The sequence below is a fragment of the Haliotis asinina genome, chromosome 16 (assembly GCF_037392515.1).
Source record: "Haliotis asinina isolate JCU_RB_2024 chromosome 16, JCU_Hal_asi_v2, whole genome shotgun sequence".
Classification (NCBI taxonomy): Eukaryota; Metazoa; Mollusca; class Gastropoda; order Lepetellida; family Haliotidae; genus Haliotis; species Haliotis asinina.
Genome location: NC_090295.1, coordinates 41,949,412 through 41,968,623, shown reverse-complemented (window position 1 = coordinate 41,968,623; position 19,212 = coordinate 41,949,412). Strand labels below are relative to the sequence as shown.

At 39.6% G+C, this 19,212-nt stretch overlaps 2 protein-coding genes across 2 annotated transcripts; both read right to left on the bottom strand.

The window, feature by feature from the left end:
- Positions 1-172: 172 nt before the first annotated feature.
- On the bottom strand, positions 173-7,047 carry LOC137267550 (arylsulfatase B-like). The gene is made up of 14 exons (XM_067802027.1): positions 6,882-7,047; positions 6,139-6,250; positions 5,785-5,836; positions 5,403-5,506; positions 4,837-4,943; positions 4,078-4,142; positions 3,366-3,467; positions 3,017-3,080; positions 2,297-2,394; positions 1,927-2,063; positions 1,724-1,782; positions 1,051-1,180; positions 676-818; positions 173-493 (listed from the first exon to the last, which is right to left on the bottom strand). The coding sequence occupies exons 1-14, from the start codon at positions 6,973-6,975 to the stop codon at positions 321-323; spliced, it is 1,440 nt and encodes a 479-aa protein (XP_067658128.1). The 5' UTR covers positions 6,976-7,047; the 3' UTR covers positions 173-320.
- Positions 7,048-12,209: 5,162 nt separating this feature from the next.
- Positions 12,210-18,844, bottom strand: LOC137267553 (arylsulfatase B-like). Its single transcript, XM_067802029.1, has 14 exons — positions 18,742-18,844; positions 18,139-18,250; positions 17,815-17,866; positions 16,915-17,018; positions 16,510-16,616; positions 16,196-16,260; positions 15,606-15,707; positions 15,236-15,299; positions 14,870-14,967; positions 14,288-14,424; positions 13,977-14,035; positions 13,125-13,248; positions 12,736-12,878; positions 12,210-12,382 (listed from the first exon to the last, which is right to left on the bottom strand). The coding sequence occupies exons 1-14, from the start codon at positions 18,842-18,844 to the stop codon at positions 12,210-12,212; spliced, it is 1,443 nt and encodes a 480-aa protein (XP_067658130.1).
- Positions 18,845-19,212: the final 368 nt, after the last annotated feature.

The following is a 19,212-nucleotide window of genomic DNA, read 5'->3' as shown; positions in this document are numbered from 1 at the left end:
TTGCCCTATTGCGTATCATGATGGTGTGATTTGGCACGAAGCAACGTACCTTCGCCACACGAGAGCCTGTCAAAATTTACCTTACCAAATGACTCCGTACATCACACCTAAGGTTCCAAGTGGCTCTTAATACTGGGCCATTGTTTCAGTGAAACAAACACACAAGAGGAACTGACATCAACTTGTTTTAATCAGATATCAATATAAACTGTTCCATATTACTGCATCCGAAAAAACGTCATAAAGTAATGCTTACAGAAAAAATCAGTCATTTAGAGTTTATCATTGCTGAAGTGTATTTGAAAAATAGACATCGAAGGTCAACACCATCCGGGACTCCAGACATTTCCAAAGTTTGTAGGGTGAGATGCAGGATCAGGAGGTGGGTAGAGGGCGGGGACCATCTGCTTCCGGTAGTCCTCAATCCTTGCTCTTAGTTGGTCAACAATTTCCGGCTTCACTGGTGCCACGTCGTAACGCTCAGTGGGATCCGCTGCAAATGAACAAGGGGATGTTGATGAGAGACAACATATGTACTTGGAGGGAAACAGTGCACACAGATGAAAGTATTTAAATGATAACATTTTCTTATGTATATTGAGCATGGTGAATCGTCATTACAACCTTACCAGTAACAAGCATAAAGTATAGGCAGGCATTTCCTTCTGCACTTACATCGTACGTTGAACAGACGCGCTGGGTTATCGCCTTTAAAGTAGATGAAGGAATCATAAATGTAATCCTGTGTCTTGTTCATAGGCTGGTGCCAGCCATCGGGTGTTCCTGGATAGCCCAATATCAGCTTGTAATCTCCAACCCTTTGAACAAAGAAGACCACAGAAGATCACTTCGCTTCTTGATTTTACTGTTGAATATTTATGGCATGTTGGAAAAGACATGATGATTGTGCATTTCCGTGTCAATGTCTTGCTCCCGAATACTTCGCATGGAATGGATCGATACAGATTGGTACGTCTCTCGCGTGTCCGTTACGAGTGTTGAAATTTAAACTTCTGCAGTTTCTGAAATGTAATATCTGAAAGTATTAACCTTATTGCAGCATGTCCTTCAAGAGCAGGTTCAAAATCGTCAAGGTTGTATATGAACTCGGTCCTGTGAGAGGACCATTGATTGCCATTCCTGATAGATTCCCAGTGGCTAATACCATCGATCGATGTCTCTGCAACAGGTTGGATTGAGTTGAGGTTAACATAATCTCCTTTATCAGTAAACTTTAATGGATTATGTGACATTCTCTTTTCGTCGACTCAGTTCACACAGTTTCGTATTCTCGGGGAAATATAATCACCATTTCCAGACGCAAATGCAATGTATTGTGATATGGACAAGTGTACATGTGTTGTATGTTTATCACGAACGTACTGCTGTACATGGCTTATTCACTGTAGTAAATGAAATCAAATGTTTTTGGCAAATGTGAGACTGAGTTAAACTCGAAAATGCAAGCTGTAAGTGACATTGTTGCAACACTGTATATCGTGGATGCCTGAGGGACTATGACGAAAGTACACGTGCGTCCTGTTATTAACATATACAGTTCCAGACTGAAACTGACTATATAAGCCGGAATTCAAGGCCAGAACTGACTTTCAGCAATTTACGCTTGATGTAAAAGGTGATGATTAAGGATGAAGTGTCAGGAATGATTTGATTGATGTGCACGTTCTTCCACACACAAGCAATAAAAGCAAGTCATCATTACCAGGAGTCCCGCCAGCTGCTGACACCAATGTAGGCTTCCAGTCCACGGCATGCAGCAGTCTGAAATATGATTACCGGACCTAAGATTTTTATAAATGTATATTCTGTGACATCTAGACAGGAGTAATCAATCTCGAATGATTAATTTTTACAGTGACATTTTTCTCAAAGATGTCGAGCATTGTACTGATGGCATCTACAAACCCGTTATAAGTTATCCTGGTTTTCTTCAGACCGGCTCCATACATGAAGGATGTCCCCCTCGTGCCCCCCTCCCAGATTGTGTGCTTCCCTCCTCTCAAGGGCCAGTTGTTTGCATAATCTCGCACAGGACCTCCATTCTGAAATGGTATGAAACTCCACATTCAGTTTAGTACTGCTCTTACAGTTCCACTGTATACTGAGGTGATTTCTGAAAAAAAAGATCTTCATTGACACAAAACCAATTCCTTCGGGTATTTGTATGGTTGACGATGTACTCACATGCGACCCATTCATAGCCTTTTTAGACTTAAGCATATATAGATTTAGACATAACTGTAAATCACTGCTTTCATAGTTGTTGTTTCCTTACATCAGCTGTAAACAGAATGAGTGTGTTTTCAAACAACCCCTTCTCCTTGAGAGCACGTGTTACGTTCCCAACTGCTTCATCGAGGGCAGATACCATTCCTAGAAAGAAAACATATGGTCATGAGTAAATCGATGCCCAAACATCTGTGTATGAGATAATATATTCGTCAGTGCTTTGATCGCTGAAAGTATACAGTAAGTACACATAATATATCATCTGTCATATTCATTATAATGATCTACAAATGAAGTCTTACTTGTTGTTGTACCGTTACTTTGTTCATTGTGATTCTGATGCTTAGCTCAATTATCCAATATCGCAAAATCGTGAACCTTCCTTGGAGCTTTTTTCCCCCCAAATCCTCAAGTGCCATACGTGTAAGACAGACCACACATGTAACTCAATCGTCATTTCAACGTGAGGGTAACAGTAAGAAAGGGTTTCTAAATTTCATCATGATTTTCTTCAGTGAGACGAAATTCACATTCAAGATTGCTTAAAAATGTCAAATGGATGAACATGTCTGGTAGTACTGGTCCGGTAGGGACATTGCTTGATTGGGTGATGAACTCCATGCCGATATGTCGATATTTTCCCTCCTTAAAGCAGAGGGGCACACTGCTTTCAACAAGTACCATTCGTTCACAAAGCTTAGGAGTTGGAATAGCGAACAGGCAGAGAAATGTAGGAGTAATTACAGTTTGAAGAAGTTGGGATTACCTGAATATATCCTGCGGCCTTCGTTTACCACGTTAGGGTACATGTTGTAGTACTTTTCGGGGACCTGAATATTGAATGATCAGTCAATAAGAATATGTATCGTAAAGAATTTATGAAGAAGCTGACGCGTTTAATGATATTTTGCAGCTCTTTCCTTGAAAAATGAAACAACTTAATTTTTTATGATGTTCTTTGCAAACATGTTTTCAGTGAAATTCCTGCAAGTATGTTGTACTATTTGGCTTTGACCAATCAATTATAGATTTTATGTCCTAACACTTCAATGCTAGACTGCAGCTTTAGTCAGTCAGACTGCATGCAAAGAAGGAAAGGTGAAAGACTGCTTTACCTCAATAGGGGCATGTACGTTCTGATAGGGCAGGTACATAAACAGAGGCTGGGATGCATTGTGTTTGTTGATAATGTCAATAGCTTTCTGGGCGAATGTATACTGAAACAGAAAGATAGAATGAGTACATCTAGTGCAATGATTATTTTTCTCTCTTCCTTACCCTCAACAGCCCCAAAATACAAATGATTGGATTACTTATGTTTTGCATTCTGTGTGGGGAGCGATAAGGAGATTCCATCCATCCATCATCCATCCACCCATTCGTATCTAGGAAAGGCAAGTTAGTACTTTGTAATATGATACCAATGATACTGAGAGTCCCGTCAGTCCGACTTTCTAATCCAATTTGTCAACACTGCAGACAAATTTGAATGCAAATCAGTCTCATAACGATTTGAAACTATGTTCGACTCCCGGGTTGAACAAAACTCCAAACAGCACTAGAAATTTGACTGATTGCCAGATGAGACAGATTATTCCCAAGTATCCCAGTTGTTACATGGTTTTGGATAGTGGTGTCATATATCGGGGAATCTGCATATACGATGTCTCAAATTTTGCGCAGATGTCTCTTGTTCAAGAAACCAAACGTTCAACACAGATATCAAATAACATTCGCAGATTACTAGTATGTCGAAATGATCATTGACATAACCGTTCAATATTGACATATCTAACTGGTTTAGTCACTTGTTTCCATTGTACTCACAGCTGAATACTCTCCCCTGTAATCCCAAGCGGGAAGTTTGTTATCTCGGTAGTCCAAATAGGCACCTGTAAACAAATAAGTAAACACTGATCACTGTGATCAATAGATCACATGTTTTCTTCATTCGTTTTAAAACTGTCTTGCACTCATTCAAAAGTTAAACACATTCATGTTACCTGCATAAGAGGAAGCAGGCCAGCTCGTTAACATTGCAAGCCAGTCATATAGCAATGAAACATGTTGAATATTTGATCACACTCACATAGAATTAGCTGTACTCAGGCATAGATTTTCAGTTCAAAGAAACACGCTGAACAGTAATAAGAATAATCTTTCAGATTGCCTTGTGTATTAAAGAATCCATTGTTAGTAGATATTCGTATGTATTTTTAGGGCACATGTATTTTTAGGGCAAATGTATTTTTAGGGCAAATGTATTTTTAGGGCAAATGCAACCAGCACCTATCGGGAACGATATCAACGACAGAGAATTATAAAAAAACTACATTGCTACGTTCGTATTAGTTCACTTTCTTAATATTTTATCTTACCGACGTCGATTCTGCAGATGACATACTTGTTCCATATCTAAACTGAATTTATTCTTGTCTGCGTGAGAATGATGACCTGTGGCACTGCATATTTTCCAACTCTTCCAGTTGGCATAGTTCAATGTGCAGATTAGATGTAGAAAGTATTCGAAACCATTTTTTATTTTGACTGGCTTTGATAGCCCTTTGTTAGTATTTGTATACATGCCCATGGTATGGTTGAAGTAGTCCTCAGCTGCACTGTAGTAGCCAAAGAAAGTATCAAACCCGCGGTACGTTGGTGTGCATTCCCATTTACAGAAACCCAGGTGCCATCTGGAAAAAAAAATGGTAGACGGGTATTGCGTGGTGCAGTATTGTGAAACTATATCAGTTAAGATAGTTCTTTCAAGACATTAGACCCGTGAAGATCCGAGTTATTACTAGTCTTTAGGAAACCATGCTTGTCGTAAGAGACAGGTAACGGGGTCAGGCTCGCTGACTTGGTTGGTCAGTGCATCAAATAGATCGATGTTTATGCTCATAACATGATTACCTGTTTTAGGCTGACCACAGTCCACATTCAGATCCATGTCTCTGAAGTGTTTGGCATCCACGATTCACATCTAACATGACCAGCTGTCTACCTATACTGATTACGTCACAGGAGAAAATTGTAAAATCTGGTGACAACCAGAATAACAATATCAAACTAACCCTCCCCCACCCCACCCCCCAACCCCCACCCCAACCTCAAGCACACCCCACACACACCAAATAGCTGTACCGACATACTTCCCGATCATGTGCGTAGCGTAGCCGAGTTTCTTCAACTCTTGTGGCAGGAAAGTATAGTTGAGAGGCACACAGACATCCTGGTTATCGCTCAGAACTTTGTGCTGTCATGCAAAGCAAGACCTTTTCATTCCATATTATATAAAAATATTCAAACTCAATCAAAATACACAGCTCAAACATAAGAAACCCACAACATATAACATATAAATCAGAAAGCATTGCAAAAAACACATCCCTATCCATACACAAACTGTAGCCAAACGTTAGTAAACATTTGGCATCCTTGATAACGCGTTTGATATCAGTTAAAACATGTTCTGTCATCACTAGTAAGTGAAGTAACTTACATGAGACAGGAGGAACATCTCCTTTCACTCACCTGCATGCCCACCTTGAATGGAAACATTCCACTCATGAAGGCCGTTCGAGACCTGTGAACAATCATAAGCGACTGAGGAGAACCATTATATATCTAACATTAAACATAGTGAAAATCACAGTAGGCATTTCCTTTATGATCTCATCTCCATATTCCATGAAGGCCGTATCTAACATTACAAATACAAATGTCCACAGTGGACATGATATTTACAATGTCAGCTCAATAATCGTGTCATATAATGCTTCTAAATTCATATTTAACGCACACATTAACATGTGATGTTTTGATGACATGTAATTGGAATTCTCTAGCTAGGATATACAGGTTTAAGGACTGCGAAAAGATATTTACGGGCTGCAATACGGCTGGACATATGCACTCTCAAAGATGATGCCCTCTGTTGCCAGTTTGTCGATGTTGGGAGTCTTCATGTTTGGATTTCGGAAGCCCACATCGTTCCATCCTTATTGTGATGGAAAGTAACATGATGCTTAATAACACACACCCCAAATGAGATTTCACACCCCGCAGCTATAAACACGTAAAACAAATGCAACAGTGTACATAATCTGTCAAGTGAAAAAATCTCTTTATTGGTACATATACCTAAGACCGTGCGTTCACATTTATACTGTTTATTGTTATGATATGAATATTAAATACGACATACATTTGTATATCAAATCTCTTGGTGTGCTGAGAGCTTGAGAAACTGAAACTGCTGATGCATATATCTATGCCTGTCATATGACATCACAATAATACCCGTGAGGGTCCACCCGGGGTAGAATAGACCTTCAGTAACCCATGCTTGTAATAAAAGGCGACTATGAATGTCTTAACAGGCGACTAACGGGATCGGGTGGTCAGTCTCCCTGACTTTATTGGCACATGTCACCGGCTCCCAATGGCCTAGATCGATGCTCATGTTGTTTGTCACTGGATTGTCTGGTCCAGGCTCGATCATTTACAGACCGCCGCCATATAGCTGGAATATTGCTGAGTGCGGCGTACAATTAAACTCACTCACTCACATCACCGTAAAAACGAAAAGGTGTGGGCAGGCACTTTGTCCACAAAATATATCTACTCACCTAAATCATCTGCAACAATGAAGACAATGTTAGGGGGTTGTGTTGCCACACAAGATATAATGATCGCGAGGAACACAAGGATGAACTTCTCCATCACGACGGTCACAGATAAATGAATGCACCACAGGGGCTGTGGTTAAATTCGTAAGATGGCCTTCGCCTGCTTATCACAAAGATAGATATACATGCATATGATATGTGCGTACTAACGTGATGAGTGGCAGTCAATGTCTTATCGCAATGCTAACAATTCGAAGTGTTCATTTCAGCTGATATTTCCCCAGCCTTTAAATAGATTTTCTATATTTCAAATGATGTTATTCATAGTCAAGCGCGTTTGAACTGTTCATATGTCATTGATCGTGAACCTGAATTGGTAAGGTTTAAGATCACATCCAGTTGTCAGTTTTTCTTCATAATATGCGAGCTTATAAAGACTATTGTAACAGGTTTAGAGAATAATAACGCTTATATGTTGGGTATTGTGGATATTTTCTGAGCAATAACACATAATCTCACTCAGTCTTCCTTTTTCATACATGTGATTGTGGCATCGCTATCTCCACATTTTGTAGTCGGTATTATACACGAGCAACTTGTTTCTAGAGTTTGATTCCATGTAGTTCATGCCATGAGTTACAAAATGAAGTGAGTGAGTTAAAATTTAAAGTCACATCTTCCTAATTTCAGCCATTATCATAACTAGGAGAGTTGTAAATGCACACAAAGAACAATAAGGTAACAGGGCTATCACGGATAAAAACCTAAAACTAGCAATTTATAATAAAAATAAATAAACATGCAACAATACAATGTACACGTGGGCTCTAGATCACCAACAACTGAAGGTAGATCACCATGCTAGAGACCATTGGCAGTGTCGTACTTTTGGTACCTGCTTGGAGATATCAAATGTATCTGTCATGACAATATGTTAAAGAATATTCATGACATGCATATTTCATTTCCCATTCGATCTGAAGAAATGCAGACTGACCGTTCACACGTTAATGCTTGTCTCTATAAATATTAAATAACATATAACAAGACAAACTTTAGCCATGTGGGAAAAGGATTCAATCTCTTGCACTTTGTGAGGACGTGCAGCTGACTCTTTTTCAGCTTCGTCATACCTGAACACATGTTACCTGGATGAACATGACGGTGATTTCTTATCTGTACTAAAACACCGTCCCTTGAACTGCTATGACTCGAAAGTCTTCTAAACGTAACAGCGATAACCTTGTCTCGTCCAGATTGCGGTCAAAGGCGAATTCCTCACCTGGTGTCTACCAAAGAACCAACAAATTCGAATACTTTGGTATATGACCAGATGGTTGCCATATGAATAAGTGCATACACTTAGTTGCTGATACGGTGACGTGCAGTAAGTCATGGAGGAAGTCAGTCCGAGTTAATTAGCGATATTTTCATTGTAAATTACCTTGAAGGGGGGAGATTTCAGTCCGAAATCCGAGTTACACGAAGTCCGAATTAGTTAGCCTATATGTAATGATAGTTCGGTCGGGACCAACGAGTCAGTCAGAATTATATAGAAAACCAAGTTACTTAGGGTCCGAGTAATACAGCTTCCACTGTACTGTGACTATGTGTCCCAGCCAACACAGCTGTGAATGGGTACTCGTTAGGATGCGAAAGCTGTAATAGCTTGATGCTGGCTGCAAGGGTTGTATACACCCCGGGGAGTTGAGACTGACGTATAGTCACCGAAGGAAAAAGATTCCCTGCGCCTTGCGCAGGTAGTAGTTGCGTTCATGTGTGCGCTATATAGATATCTCATCCTACCCTAAGGTTTCTTGAAATATGTGCTTGTTATAGGTGTATCGATTGTACGAGGCTATGTCGTACATGGAACAAAGCTGCTTCATTTATGCGCCATGTTCATATAGACACTATCAGTTAGATCGTTCGTAGTCTTATTTCATGATTTAAGATTCAGATAGTTTGCATGTGGAAGTCACGGGTCCGTATTGTGTGGGCACTACGGGTTATTTAACATCTGTGAAATACACAGAGTTAATGCTCCTAATCCATCACTACGCTATTTATCTAAAGGTTGTAACAATAGAAGACGTGGTACGTGTTTGCATTGATAGGGTTGCCTTGTGAAACATTATATGAAGAGAAAACATTTGAAGAGGACGAAAACCAATACACCTGAACACACCCCTGGAATACGTGTGTGAGATATGTAAATGATGCATCGCATCAACAGAAGAGACACGTACAGGGCAGGTAAACATGAATCATGGTGACTATGACGTGATGATGGTGACTATAGTTCTCGGCGTTTTCACCAATGATAGATTCAGTCTATAAAACGGAAATTACGCATAAATAGTGTGAGTGAGTCAGTTTAGTTTTACGCCGCACTCAGCAATATTCCAGCTCTATGCCGGCGGTCTGTAAATAATCGAGTCTGGACCAGGCAATCCAGCGATCAACAACATGAGCATCGATCTGCGCAATTGGGAACCGATGACATGTGTCAACCAAGTCAGCGAGCCTGACCATCCGATCCCGATAGTCGCCTCTTACGACAAGCAGAGTCGCCCTTTTATGGCAAGCATGGGTTGCTGAAGGCCTATTCTACCCCGGGACCTTCACGGGTCTACGCGTAGATAAGATCAAGGGGCAATTATATGTCATTATATATCTAATGATCCAGTTGAATCTATTCATATGGGATTTTCGTTGTGCATCAAAATGCAACTCACCTATACAACCTAATGCAGACATGATATCATTATTGTTACAGATTACCAACAGTGGACCTCACGGGTTGACAGGCTCATGGTCCTTGACCTCTCTGCTGTGCATGTGATAAAAGATACAGATGGAATGTTTAATGCCTGGTCAACTCTTCAACTCTTTCATAGCTCTGAGCTTGCATCACCTCGTGATGTCATGTCGCATTCATTCAACCGACAGGCAGATAACAATGCACGTCAAGGTCACAGTCTCAGCACTAATTCATTTCGTCAAGTAGGAATTACACTTGAACATTCCCATAAATAAGACTGAGACGACGCCTCGCATCGCTGGAAAACACACCAGTTTGTCTTTCACAATTTAAAAAATAAATAAATAAAAAATAGATAATTAAAAAATATTAAAGAGCAACAACTCATCACAGCCACATCACTGGCATCTAACGTGCCAATATAACAGACATATTTACAATTCTTCTTCTAAGAACACAAATGCACTTTTTGTTGTAGATCATTCATGCAATCTATGTATTTGTTTCATTTATCATTGTTTGATGTGATTGCGCAGGTACGTATGTGGTATTGCTCTTCAATCACTAAGGAGATAATTAAAATTCAAAACAGAAAACGGTCACGTATTCACTGCACATGTTTGAATTTGGCGGGCGATTATCCGGCCTCTTCATGTCTTGTGTAAAGATTGCATAAAAGAGTCCCATTATGTTTTGTCAAAATGGCGTCAAATTCTTTATCACAAATTCAAACATGTCTTGCAATGAAGAAAACCTGGATGATACATGTGTATTTTCATAATTTGTCTTAAGATGGTGACTGTGATAAAAAAAACACGTGTGCAGAACAAGGAACTGTCAAACTCACATCAGGTTAGCTGCTTAATCACAAAGGAGACTTTTGCTAATATCTCGGCTTTTCCGTGTCCTTAACTGGGCTGATAAGATATATCGATAAATCTGCCTTGACCTACTTGCCCAGGTATTTGAAATAACCACATTTGCTCGGACATTTTAGTGTGTTTGCTTAGATTTTGAGAAACCGATGTCTATGCAAAGAATGTGACATACATTCCTATCAGATAAGGAAAACTGGCAACAGCGACCGACATACATTCCATGCCAGTTTGATAACGAAAATATGACATGTGCATTCTTTCGCAAGGATTACTTACAGAGATACATAGGTGAATACAGTATATAATCCAATATGCTATGGCAGATCTCCATTGACCTATGTGGCTTTGTTGGCATCCACACTCAGACATTGATCTATAGATTTTGACTGATCTTTGTAAACTAGGATTGAAAAACAATTTCCCGCAACGTGCTATCGCCACTCAAATATGGTTTTGCATTTGGGTGAATCTTCGTCAGCAGGAGCATTTGTAGCCTGATTTCATTAAGAACAATTAAAAAGGAATGCCACAGCGATATAAGAGTAACGGTTACGTTCACTAGAATCATTTAAAAGGATAATGTTGAAGGGGTCAATGATAATAATAAAGCATCAGGTTGAGAGCGAGGATCTCAGATCACATATATCCTTCGTGACAAATAAAGTCAAAATAATAATTTGACATAATGATCAGCTGGTCAGTGCTGTTTATGTAGTCAGAAGCTAGCCATGTGGCATAAATCACAGATATATTTGCAATTCACAATTACCTTAGAACAGAGGTAACATACGTCATATTTGGGATTAGCTTGTCAAAGTATAAATTCTAGTACTTCTTAGTTGAGTCCCATCCAGAAGTCGAACCCGCACTATCAGAGTCAGCACACAAAGTCAGCCACCTCATCCGCTCATCCACCGTGACGTCCACAAAAATGTGTACCCCTTTCATAAGTGTAAAATTTCACGGCTCCCACGGCCGAAACCAATCAGAAAGTGGTCAAATGTAACCTATGTCATATTTGTGATTATACTTTCAGATCAAAGTACAAATTCTAGTACTTTTTAGTTGAGTCTTATCCAGATTTAGAACCCGCACCAACAGGGTCAAACACCTTGCATGTGTTACATTCGATAACTTTCTAAATGCCATTGTGCAATCATCGTTAGATCAAAAGGTCAAAGCACTTCTTGATTCAGATTTGGGATTCCTCCAGATTTACATCGACACTACGTGCTGAAACCAATTTTTTTTTCAGATCTGTTTTGTACTGCCATATTGTTAGCCGTTCCTGTCAATATTCAACCCCCCAATGTCATAAATGGCAGGAACACACGTGTGTATTTCCCAGAGTACTCAAACAAATGGGCATCATATGACCGTTTATCTAATGGAATACAAGTTCAAAGCAAAAATACACACTAAGCGTCAACTTATATACTTTTATTTGTCATGCATACTGAACAACAAAGAAAATAAAAAAAATGAAATATAAAATTAAGCGTTCATGTTTATGTCTTCTACTTAAAAACAAAACACCGTTGCGTTTCTTCTGCTGTTCAGTATATAACAAACATAAAGAGAACAATCAAACACTGTTACGTATTATAAGAACAGAATAAAATAGATATGAAGTCATTGTTACCGATTACGCCAATGAAATAGTATTTGATAAAAATACATCAAAGGTCAACACCAGCCAGGGCTCCAGGCGTTCCCGAAGTTTTTCGGGTTACTTGCAGGATCATTTGGAGGGTAAAGGGCGGGGACCATCTGCTTCCGGTAGTCCTCAATCCGGGCTCTTAGTTTGTCAACAATGTCCGGCATCTGTGCTGCCAGGTCGTGATGCTCAGTAGGATCCTCTGTTGATGAGAAATGACAAACAGGACTGTCTATGAAAAGATTGACGTAATTGTGTATATATTGCCTTGAAGAAGGATGATTTATTGATTTCCCGAATCAAACGCAAAATAGCTGAAAAAGGATAATCCAACCCCCCCCCACTCCCGAAAAAACAAACGCAAACAGCCCCCAGCCCCCCCCCCCAATTAAAAAACCAAAAAAACAACACCCCCCCCAAAAAAAAACCCCCAAAACAACAACAAAAAACCAAAATGAAACAGAAAAAGCAAAAACGAAAAACAAACAAACAAAAAACCCCAACAACACCCACATAAAACAGGTATTAATATATTCTAATATTCTGTGTACATACCACGTATATTGTAGAGCTGCGCGGGACTATCGCCTTTAAAATATACAGCCTCCTCATAAACGTCCTTCTCCGTCCTGTTCATTGGCCTGTGCCAACCATCAGGTCCTCCAGGGTAGCCCATTATCAGCTTGTAGTCTCCAACCCTGTGAATAACAGACTTTAGTTTTCTGATCTACTGCGCACTAATTACAATTGATCGGTATGAAGCTCTGTTAGAAATACTTTGTAATTAATTCAGACGGTGAAGCCAATCTCGCCTACATCGCAGTCCTACATCGTACTCTGCTGTAACAGACAAATATCTAAGTACTGTTATCGTTCGTTGCTTGTGTTGATGTTTATTTGGCTATTGGCTGATGTCTAGGAACATTGAAAATGAAACCCGAAACCTTATTCCTGCATGTCCTTCCGTTGCAGGTTCAAAGTCGTCAAGATTGTATATGAACTCGGTCCGGGACGACGGGAGTCCATTCCTAATGGCTTCCCAGTGGCTTATACCATCGATAGACGTCTCTGTAACATGGGGTGGATTGAGTTGGCACTGACCCTTTTAACAGTAAATAGTTAACCATCGTTTAAACACTTTGTCATCATCTGGCACTATGTTACTGCTCCCCTTTATCCTTCCCCATAGAAGAAATAGAGGATACTAAACGACCTTCCGTGTAATACCATTTTTATTAAACGAGTTATTGATACTAAATCTTGAACGAGTTTAATAAAAATGATATTTCACGGAAGCCAGTTTAGTATTCTGTTTATTACTCGCCAGCGTAAATTGTCAGAAACTGCCGTGAAATTCCCCACAGTGTGATCACTCTCAGCTTTCCGCGAGTCAAGCAAGGGCTAGTAAAATTGCGACATCGGCATTAGCATTGTGACGTCACAACTTTGAACCATTTTGACGTCATACGTCAAGCGGTATTACACTAGTATAATATCGCCGTAAAATATTTCACTGCAGTATCTTCCACGGGCGAGTAATAATCTGATATATTTTATACATTTCCAACGAAGTGATTACGTAAAGTCATTATGCTTACTGTATTGCTATGCAAGGACTATCAAACACATTGATGACAATTTTTCACGTTATTGTGAACGCCTGTATAGCAGTGTACCAGCGTGCGGCTGACACAGGTATTGCTGTGGGAAGCTGTCTTGACCCAAGTGAAAATGCATGGGAGAATTATTCTACAATGGAACGGTAAACTACGAACTAAGGAAGATGTCCAGATTACCAGGGGATCCACCAGCTGCTGACACCAAGGTGGGCTTCCAATCTACAGCATGCATCATTCTGTAACAGAATGTGATTACTTCAGAGTTTGTATCTTGTATCCTTTCCATTCTCGTTAACATAGTACCTCCTACATGCGGATCTCTTTTAAAGTAATAACATTTCACTTATACAGAACTTTGATGGTGTCTTCGAACCCGTGGTAAGAAAGTGCCTAGATCTTGCACGCATATAATTTCTAAAACCAGTTAATTCCCTTGAAAAAAAATCTTACTACATATATCCAGCAATACACTGATGACGTCAACGAACCCATTGTAAGTTGTCTTTGTTTTCTTCAGCCCAGCACCGTACATGAAGGATGTCCCCCTCGTGCCCCCCTCCCAGATCGTGTGCTTCCCTCCTCTCAGAGGCCAGTTGCTGGCATAGCTTCCGATAGGACCTCCGTTCTGGAGAGATCAGCATATCCTCTTCAGTCAATAACACAGCATCATATCCGTTCGGGCAGGATTACCAATATTATTGACTATATATTTATAAACATGGTGGGTAGGAACTTTATATTTCTGTGCAGTTAGGTGGTATATAGGGAAGGCCTTTTATATTATAGGGAGACCAAATTTAGGCCTTCATTCCACGGTTGTTGTTTATAGTTTTGTAAACACTGCTCTCAGCAATATTCCAGCTATATGGTGGCAGTGCTCCCATATGGCAAACCGTTTTCACATTTATTAAGCAATTACAGATATCTTCAATTGTTTTAAAGATATCTGCATTGTATTTAAAGATATCAATAATGATTTAAAGATGTCTGAAAATAATTTTCCATGTCTTTTTCCACGGATGTACTCGATATTATTGCGGTGGATCAAAAAGAAACATGACTGTCCTTACATCGGCCGTGAACAGAATAAGTGTGTTGTCAAACAATCCTCTCTCTTTAAGTGCCTCCGTTACGTTTCCAACTGCCTCGTCAAGGGCAGACACCATTCCTGAAGATACAAAATATCAGCTTAAAATTCTGAATTCAAATTGTTACATGATAATATGTTCTTATTATGAAACGTCTATTCCAACATTTCAGACTCATTGTTGTATCTGGTTATCTGCAACAAGTGCAGCTATGCTATTTTAAAACCTAATTTGGTTGGTTACAGCCTGGAGATCGTCTCAGGCCTTCTGTGGTATTCAATACAAGTCAGAGTCTGAATATGGAATACGTGATATTACAGTTTGAAAAACAGCCCAAAGCTACAGTACCTGAATATGTGCGACGGCCTTCGTTTATCACATTAGGATACATGTTGAAGTACTTTTCAGGGACCTGAATATAACAGAACTGGCGAATTAGAATATGAATGTGCAGGAGTATCGCAGACGTGTCTGGTTAACTTTACAACTTTTAAAATGGCGTAATGGCATTGAAGCAGTTTTAACTATCTGAACTCAAATGTAGCTGATAAATACATTATACTGACTGGGCATGTTTAATTAAATTTTGTTGTTTTATCACCACTTACATTTCTGAAAATTACTACACATCTCAGCATTTCTTCATTCCTCTCTGAAGTAGTATGAACCTTTATAATTACCATGATTCTTTTGATTAGTACCGAATATACAATTTTACCTCAATAGGAGCATGCACATTCTGATAGGGTAGATACATAAACAGAGGCTGGGAGACATTGTGTTGATGGATGATGTCAACAGCTTTCTGGGCGAATGTATACTGAAACAGAAAGACTGTTCCATCTAGAACTGTTTCCCTTCTGCTTCTCCCGCAAAATCCTAGAACCAGTTATGAATTGGCAAGAAGGTACACACAGCTGTATTTGTTCATACGAGGAGGCCTGTACTAGTCTCAACCGCCATGATGTTGCTGGGATAATGTCAGAAGCGACGAAATCAACATCGAGGCTCCTGCTGTTTCAAATCCAATGGTAAATGAACCTATTATGAAATAGTACGATAATTGCATTGGTGAACATTGTACTCCTCCCTGACCCTGACTAGTGTGAGTGAAAGGTTTATATTTCAGCTATAATCCAATCTGGCCCAGACAGTCCCGTGATCAACAGCATGAGCATCGCTGTCCGCACTTGAGAACCTCTGATATGTGTCAACCAAGTTGGCCTGCCTGACCACCCGATCCCGTTAGTCGCCTCTTTTGACAAGGCGAATATTTACCTAGCTTTATTGTTTTTAAACTTTACTCACAGCTGAATACTCTCCTCTGTAATCCCAAGCGGGGAGTTTGTTATCTCGGTAGTCTAAATAGGCACCTGAAAATACATCAATGAATGCAAAATATGTTTAGGACATTTCCTCGTCTTCACTAACTGCCCCAGTTCCATGTATTGACATGGCGATTAGATAAAGGTTCACGTCGTCTGGTTTTAAGACTGTTATAGATAAATGATAGGTAGCCTAAATGAGTCACAAGGCGATCTACCATGAGAAAATAATCCTTACTGATTCCTAAATTGTGATTGGTGTAAATGGACACAGGCTACATGTAGTTGTCTACTTGCCCTTGCTGTGATTGAAGTAGTCTTCCTCGGCACTGTAGTAACCGAAGAAAGTATCGAACCCTCGGTACGTTGGTGTACACTCCCATTTGCAAAAGCCCAGGTGCCATCTGGAAAACATCATAAAATGTTTTGGAGGACGTCGCTTGGTCCAGCATTGTGAAACCGCTTCGAATCCGATAATATATTGGAGTCGTCCTTGGACTAAAGTCACAAGATCTAACCCACAAACGAAACGGTTGAAAAGATGCATAATGTGTCAGACAGTTAGCCTGCGTGATCACATTCAGACAAAGATGAACCAAAGGAGATTTGATGAATTATATATGTAACATTATCACATTCTCCCAGTCACACTGCCATTACTCTACAGAAACGGCTGTACAATAATGACTTTGCTGGACATACTTGCCGACCATATGTGTAGCATAGCCGAGTTTCTTCAACTCTTGTGGCAGGAAGGTATAGTTAAGAGGTACGCAAGCAGCCTGCCCAGCAATCAGAACTTTGTGCTGCAATGTGAGATATAAACCATTTCATTACATGAAACGTGAAACCAAACAACATCACATAAATCTATATTGTCCGTTATTATTGTTTTAAAGATACTCTGCTCGTTTCTCTATTTCAGTACAAGTGTGGGTTAGCGGCCCATGGTTTAACATTGATTGATCCACTACGCATAAGTATACTCTTAAAAAGGGGGATAATTAACTTTCAACTTGTATAAGAAGTGTAAACGTAACAAAAGTTTCCAGGGCAGACATCGTATGAAGGCACCACCAATTCCCTCTATTACCACCACTAAACACAACACATGATATGCACGTGCACAACGCAGTAGCCCCATACACGTGCATGGGGTCCCGTTCTTGATTTTGATGTTTTTTCAAGAAGGTGTCTAAGCCGCGAGGCATTGTAAACTAAACAAGTTAGATTTCTACACTATATGATTAGATGATATGAGCATAATACAATTATATACAGTAGGATATCCGTAATATCTCTGACAATGCACCGTTGGCGTAGTTTATCAAAGACTGTACACCACAACCACCACCAAACAAAAGCAAACACCAACAACAAAAGAACAAAAACAAAAATATGACACATTTACCTGCTTCTTCTGTCTTCTTCAGTCTCTGGATTGTGGTTATTGAAAGAACGCACGCTGCTTCAAAAAGACGTTTGTTAAGCTTACGTGAATTAATCTTAGACATGTTGAATAAAAACAAATAAAAAAATGCAAACAGGCGACATAAAAAGAGAACGAAAAAAGAATAAAAAGCCAATTTTCCTTTCACTCACCTGCATCCCCACCTTGAACGGAAACATTCCACTCATAAACGCCGTTCGAGACCTGTAAAGTATCGTAGGAACTTGAGGAAGACGATCATGTATCCAGTATTTCACATACGAACGACTAGAGTGGACATGTTCCAGTCTAAACAATCATTCCGTTATAGTATCATTAACTAAGCACTTGCAAATCCATACTATAATCGACCTTTGACAATTAATAAGTTTAAGATCATATTTTCTTACATTATACGCGTGTAATTTGTTTGAACACAACTGTATTATATTCAAATTTTTGTTTACACAACAAAACCCAAATAAATGGATATTTACGGGCTGCAGTACGGCTGGACATATGCGCTCTCAAAGATGATCCCTTCTGTTGCCAGTTTGTCGATGTTAGGAGTCTTCATGTTTGGGTTTCGGAAACCAACATCGTACCATCCTTATTGTGATAAAAATAACATGAAATTATGTGGTTACATAAGTGTCACTGATATTTAACATACAATCACTGCTAGTCATTATCATCACTTGACCTTTGAAGATCCGGATTAGAATTGATCTTCAGTAACCTAATAATAATATAGTATGCATGTTGTAAGAGGCGACTAATGGGATCAGAAGGTCGGGATCGCTGACTTGGTAGGCACATCTCATCGTATCCCAGTTGAGCAGATCGATGCTCATGCTGTTGATCACTGCATTAGCTTGTCCAGCTTCGATTATTTACAGATCCCTGCTAATTATTACTTGTGTATGTTAATCGTCAAGGAGGAATACATAACAGCTTTCCTGATCACATGCTCCATTGGCTGAAACACGTAAATCTATCTGTTTGTTTAATATATCATATGACCCGACATTACCTGATTATTGTACATAAAGAAAATGATTAGCACTGCTTTCATAATTCAGGGGAAAAAATATTCTCACCTAAATCATCTGCAACTATGAAGACAATATTCGGGGGTTGTGTTGCGGCATAAGACACAAGAACCGAGAGGAGCACAAGGATGAAGTTCATTTCCATGGTCATATTAGAGTGACTACTCCACCGAGGCTATGTTCACATTTTGCAGGTGGCCTTCGCTCGCTTATCACTTCGAAAGATAGGAACGTATATAGTATATGATATGTGGATATTGTGATGTACAGGTCCTCAAGTGTGTCAATACCTCAACCTGTAATCATTTGTGATGACGTGCATCTCCTTTTCTTCTTCATATCTTAACATATATGGGCTGGTTAAAAATGAAACGCTTTAGATATGAATCTATAGGACCCGTAAAGATCTTCACCAGACTGTGCCTGTCGTAAAAGGTCACTAATGGGATCGGGTGGTCAGGCTCGATGACAAGTCTGACATATAGCGTCCCCCACTGTATACCGAATGCGTATTCCGCA

What these genes read in the sequence shown, in the direction of transcription:
- LOC137267550 (XM_067802027.1), bottom strand. Translation starts at nt 6,975, where the DNA reads ATGGAGAAGTTCATCCTTGTGTTCCTCGCGATCATTATATCTTGTGTG. An exon ending in ACCAGGATAACTTATAACGG is followed by an intron (nt 1,783 to 1,926) that starts GTTTGTAGATGC and finishes ATCATATTTCAG; the next exon opens with ACTGCTGCATGCCGTGGACT. An exon ending in GCGTCTGTTCAACGTACGAT is followed by an intron (nt 494 to 675) that starts GTAAGTGCAGAA and finishes GTTCATTTGCAG; the next exon opens with CGGATCCCACTGAGCGTTAC.
- LOC137267553 (XM_067802029.1), bottom strand. Translation starts at nt 18,844, where the DNA reads ATGACCATGGAAATGAACTTCATCCTTGTGCTCCTCTCGGTTCTTGTG. An exon ending in CTACTTCAATCACAGCAAGG is followed by an intron (nt 16,261 to 16,509) that starts GCAAGTAGACAA and finishes ATGTATTTTCAG; the next exon opens with GTGCCTATTTAGACTACCGA. An exon ending in ACAAAGACAACTTACAATGG is followed by an intron (nt 14,036 to 14,287) that starts GTTCGTTGACGT and finishes ATTCTGTTACAG; the next exon opens with AATGATGCATGCTGTAGATT.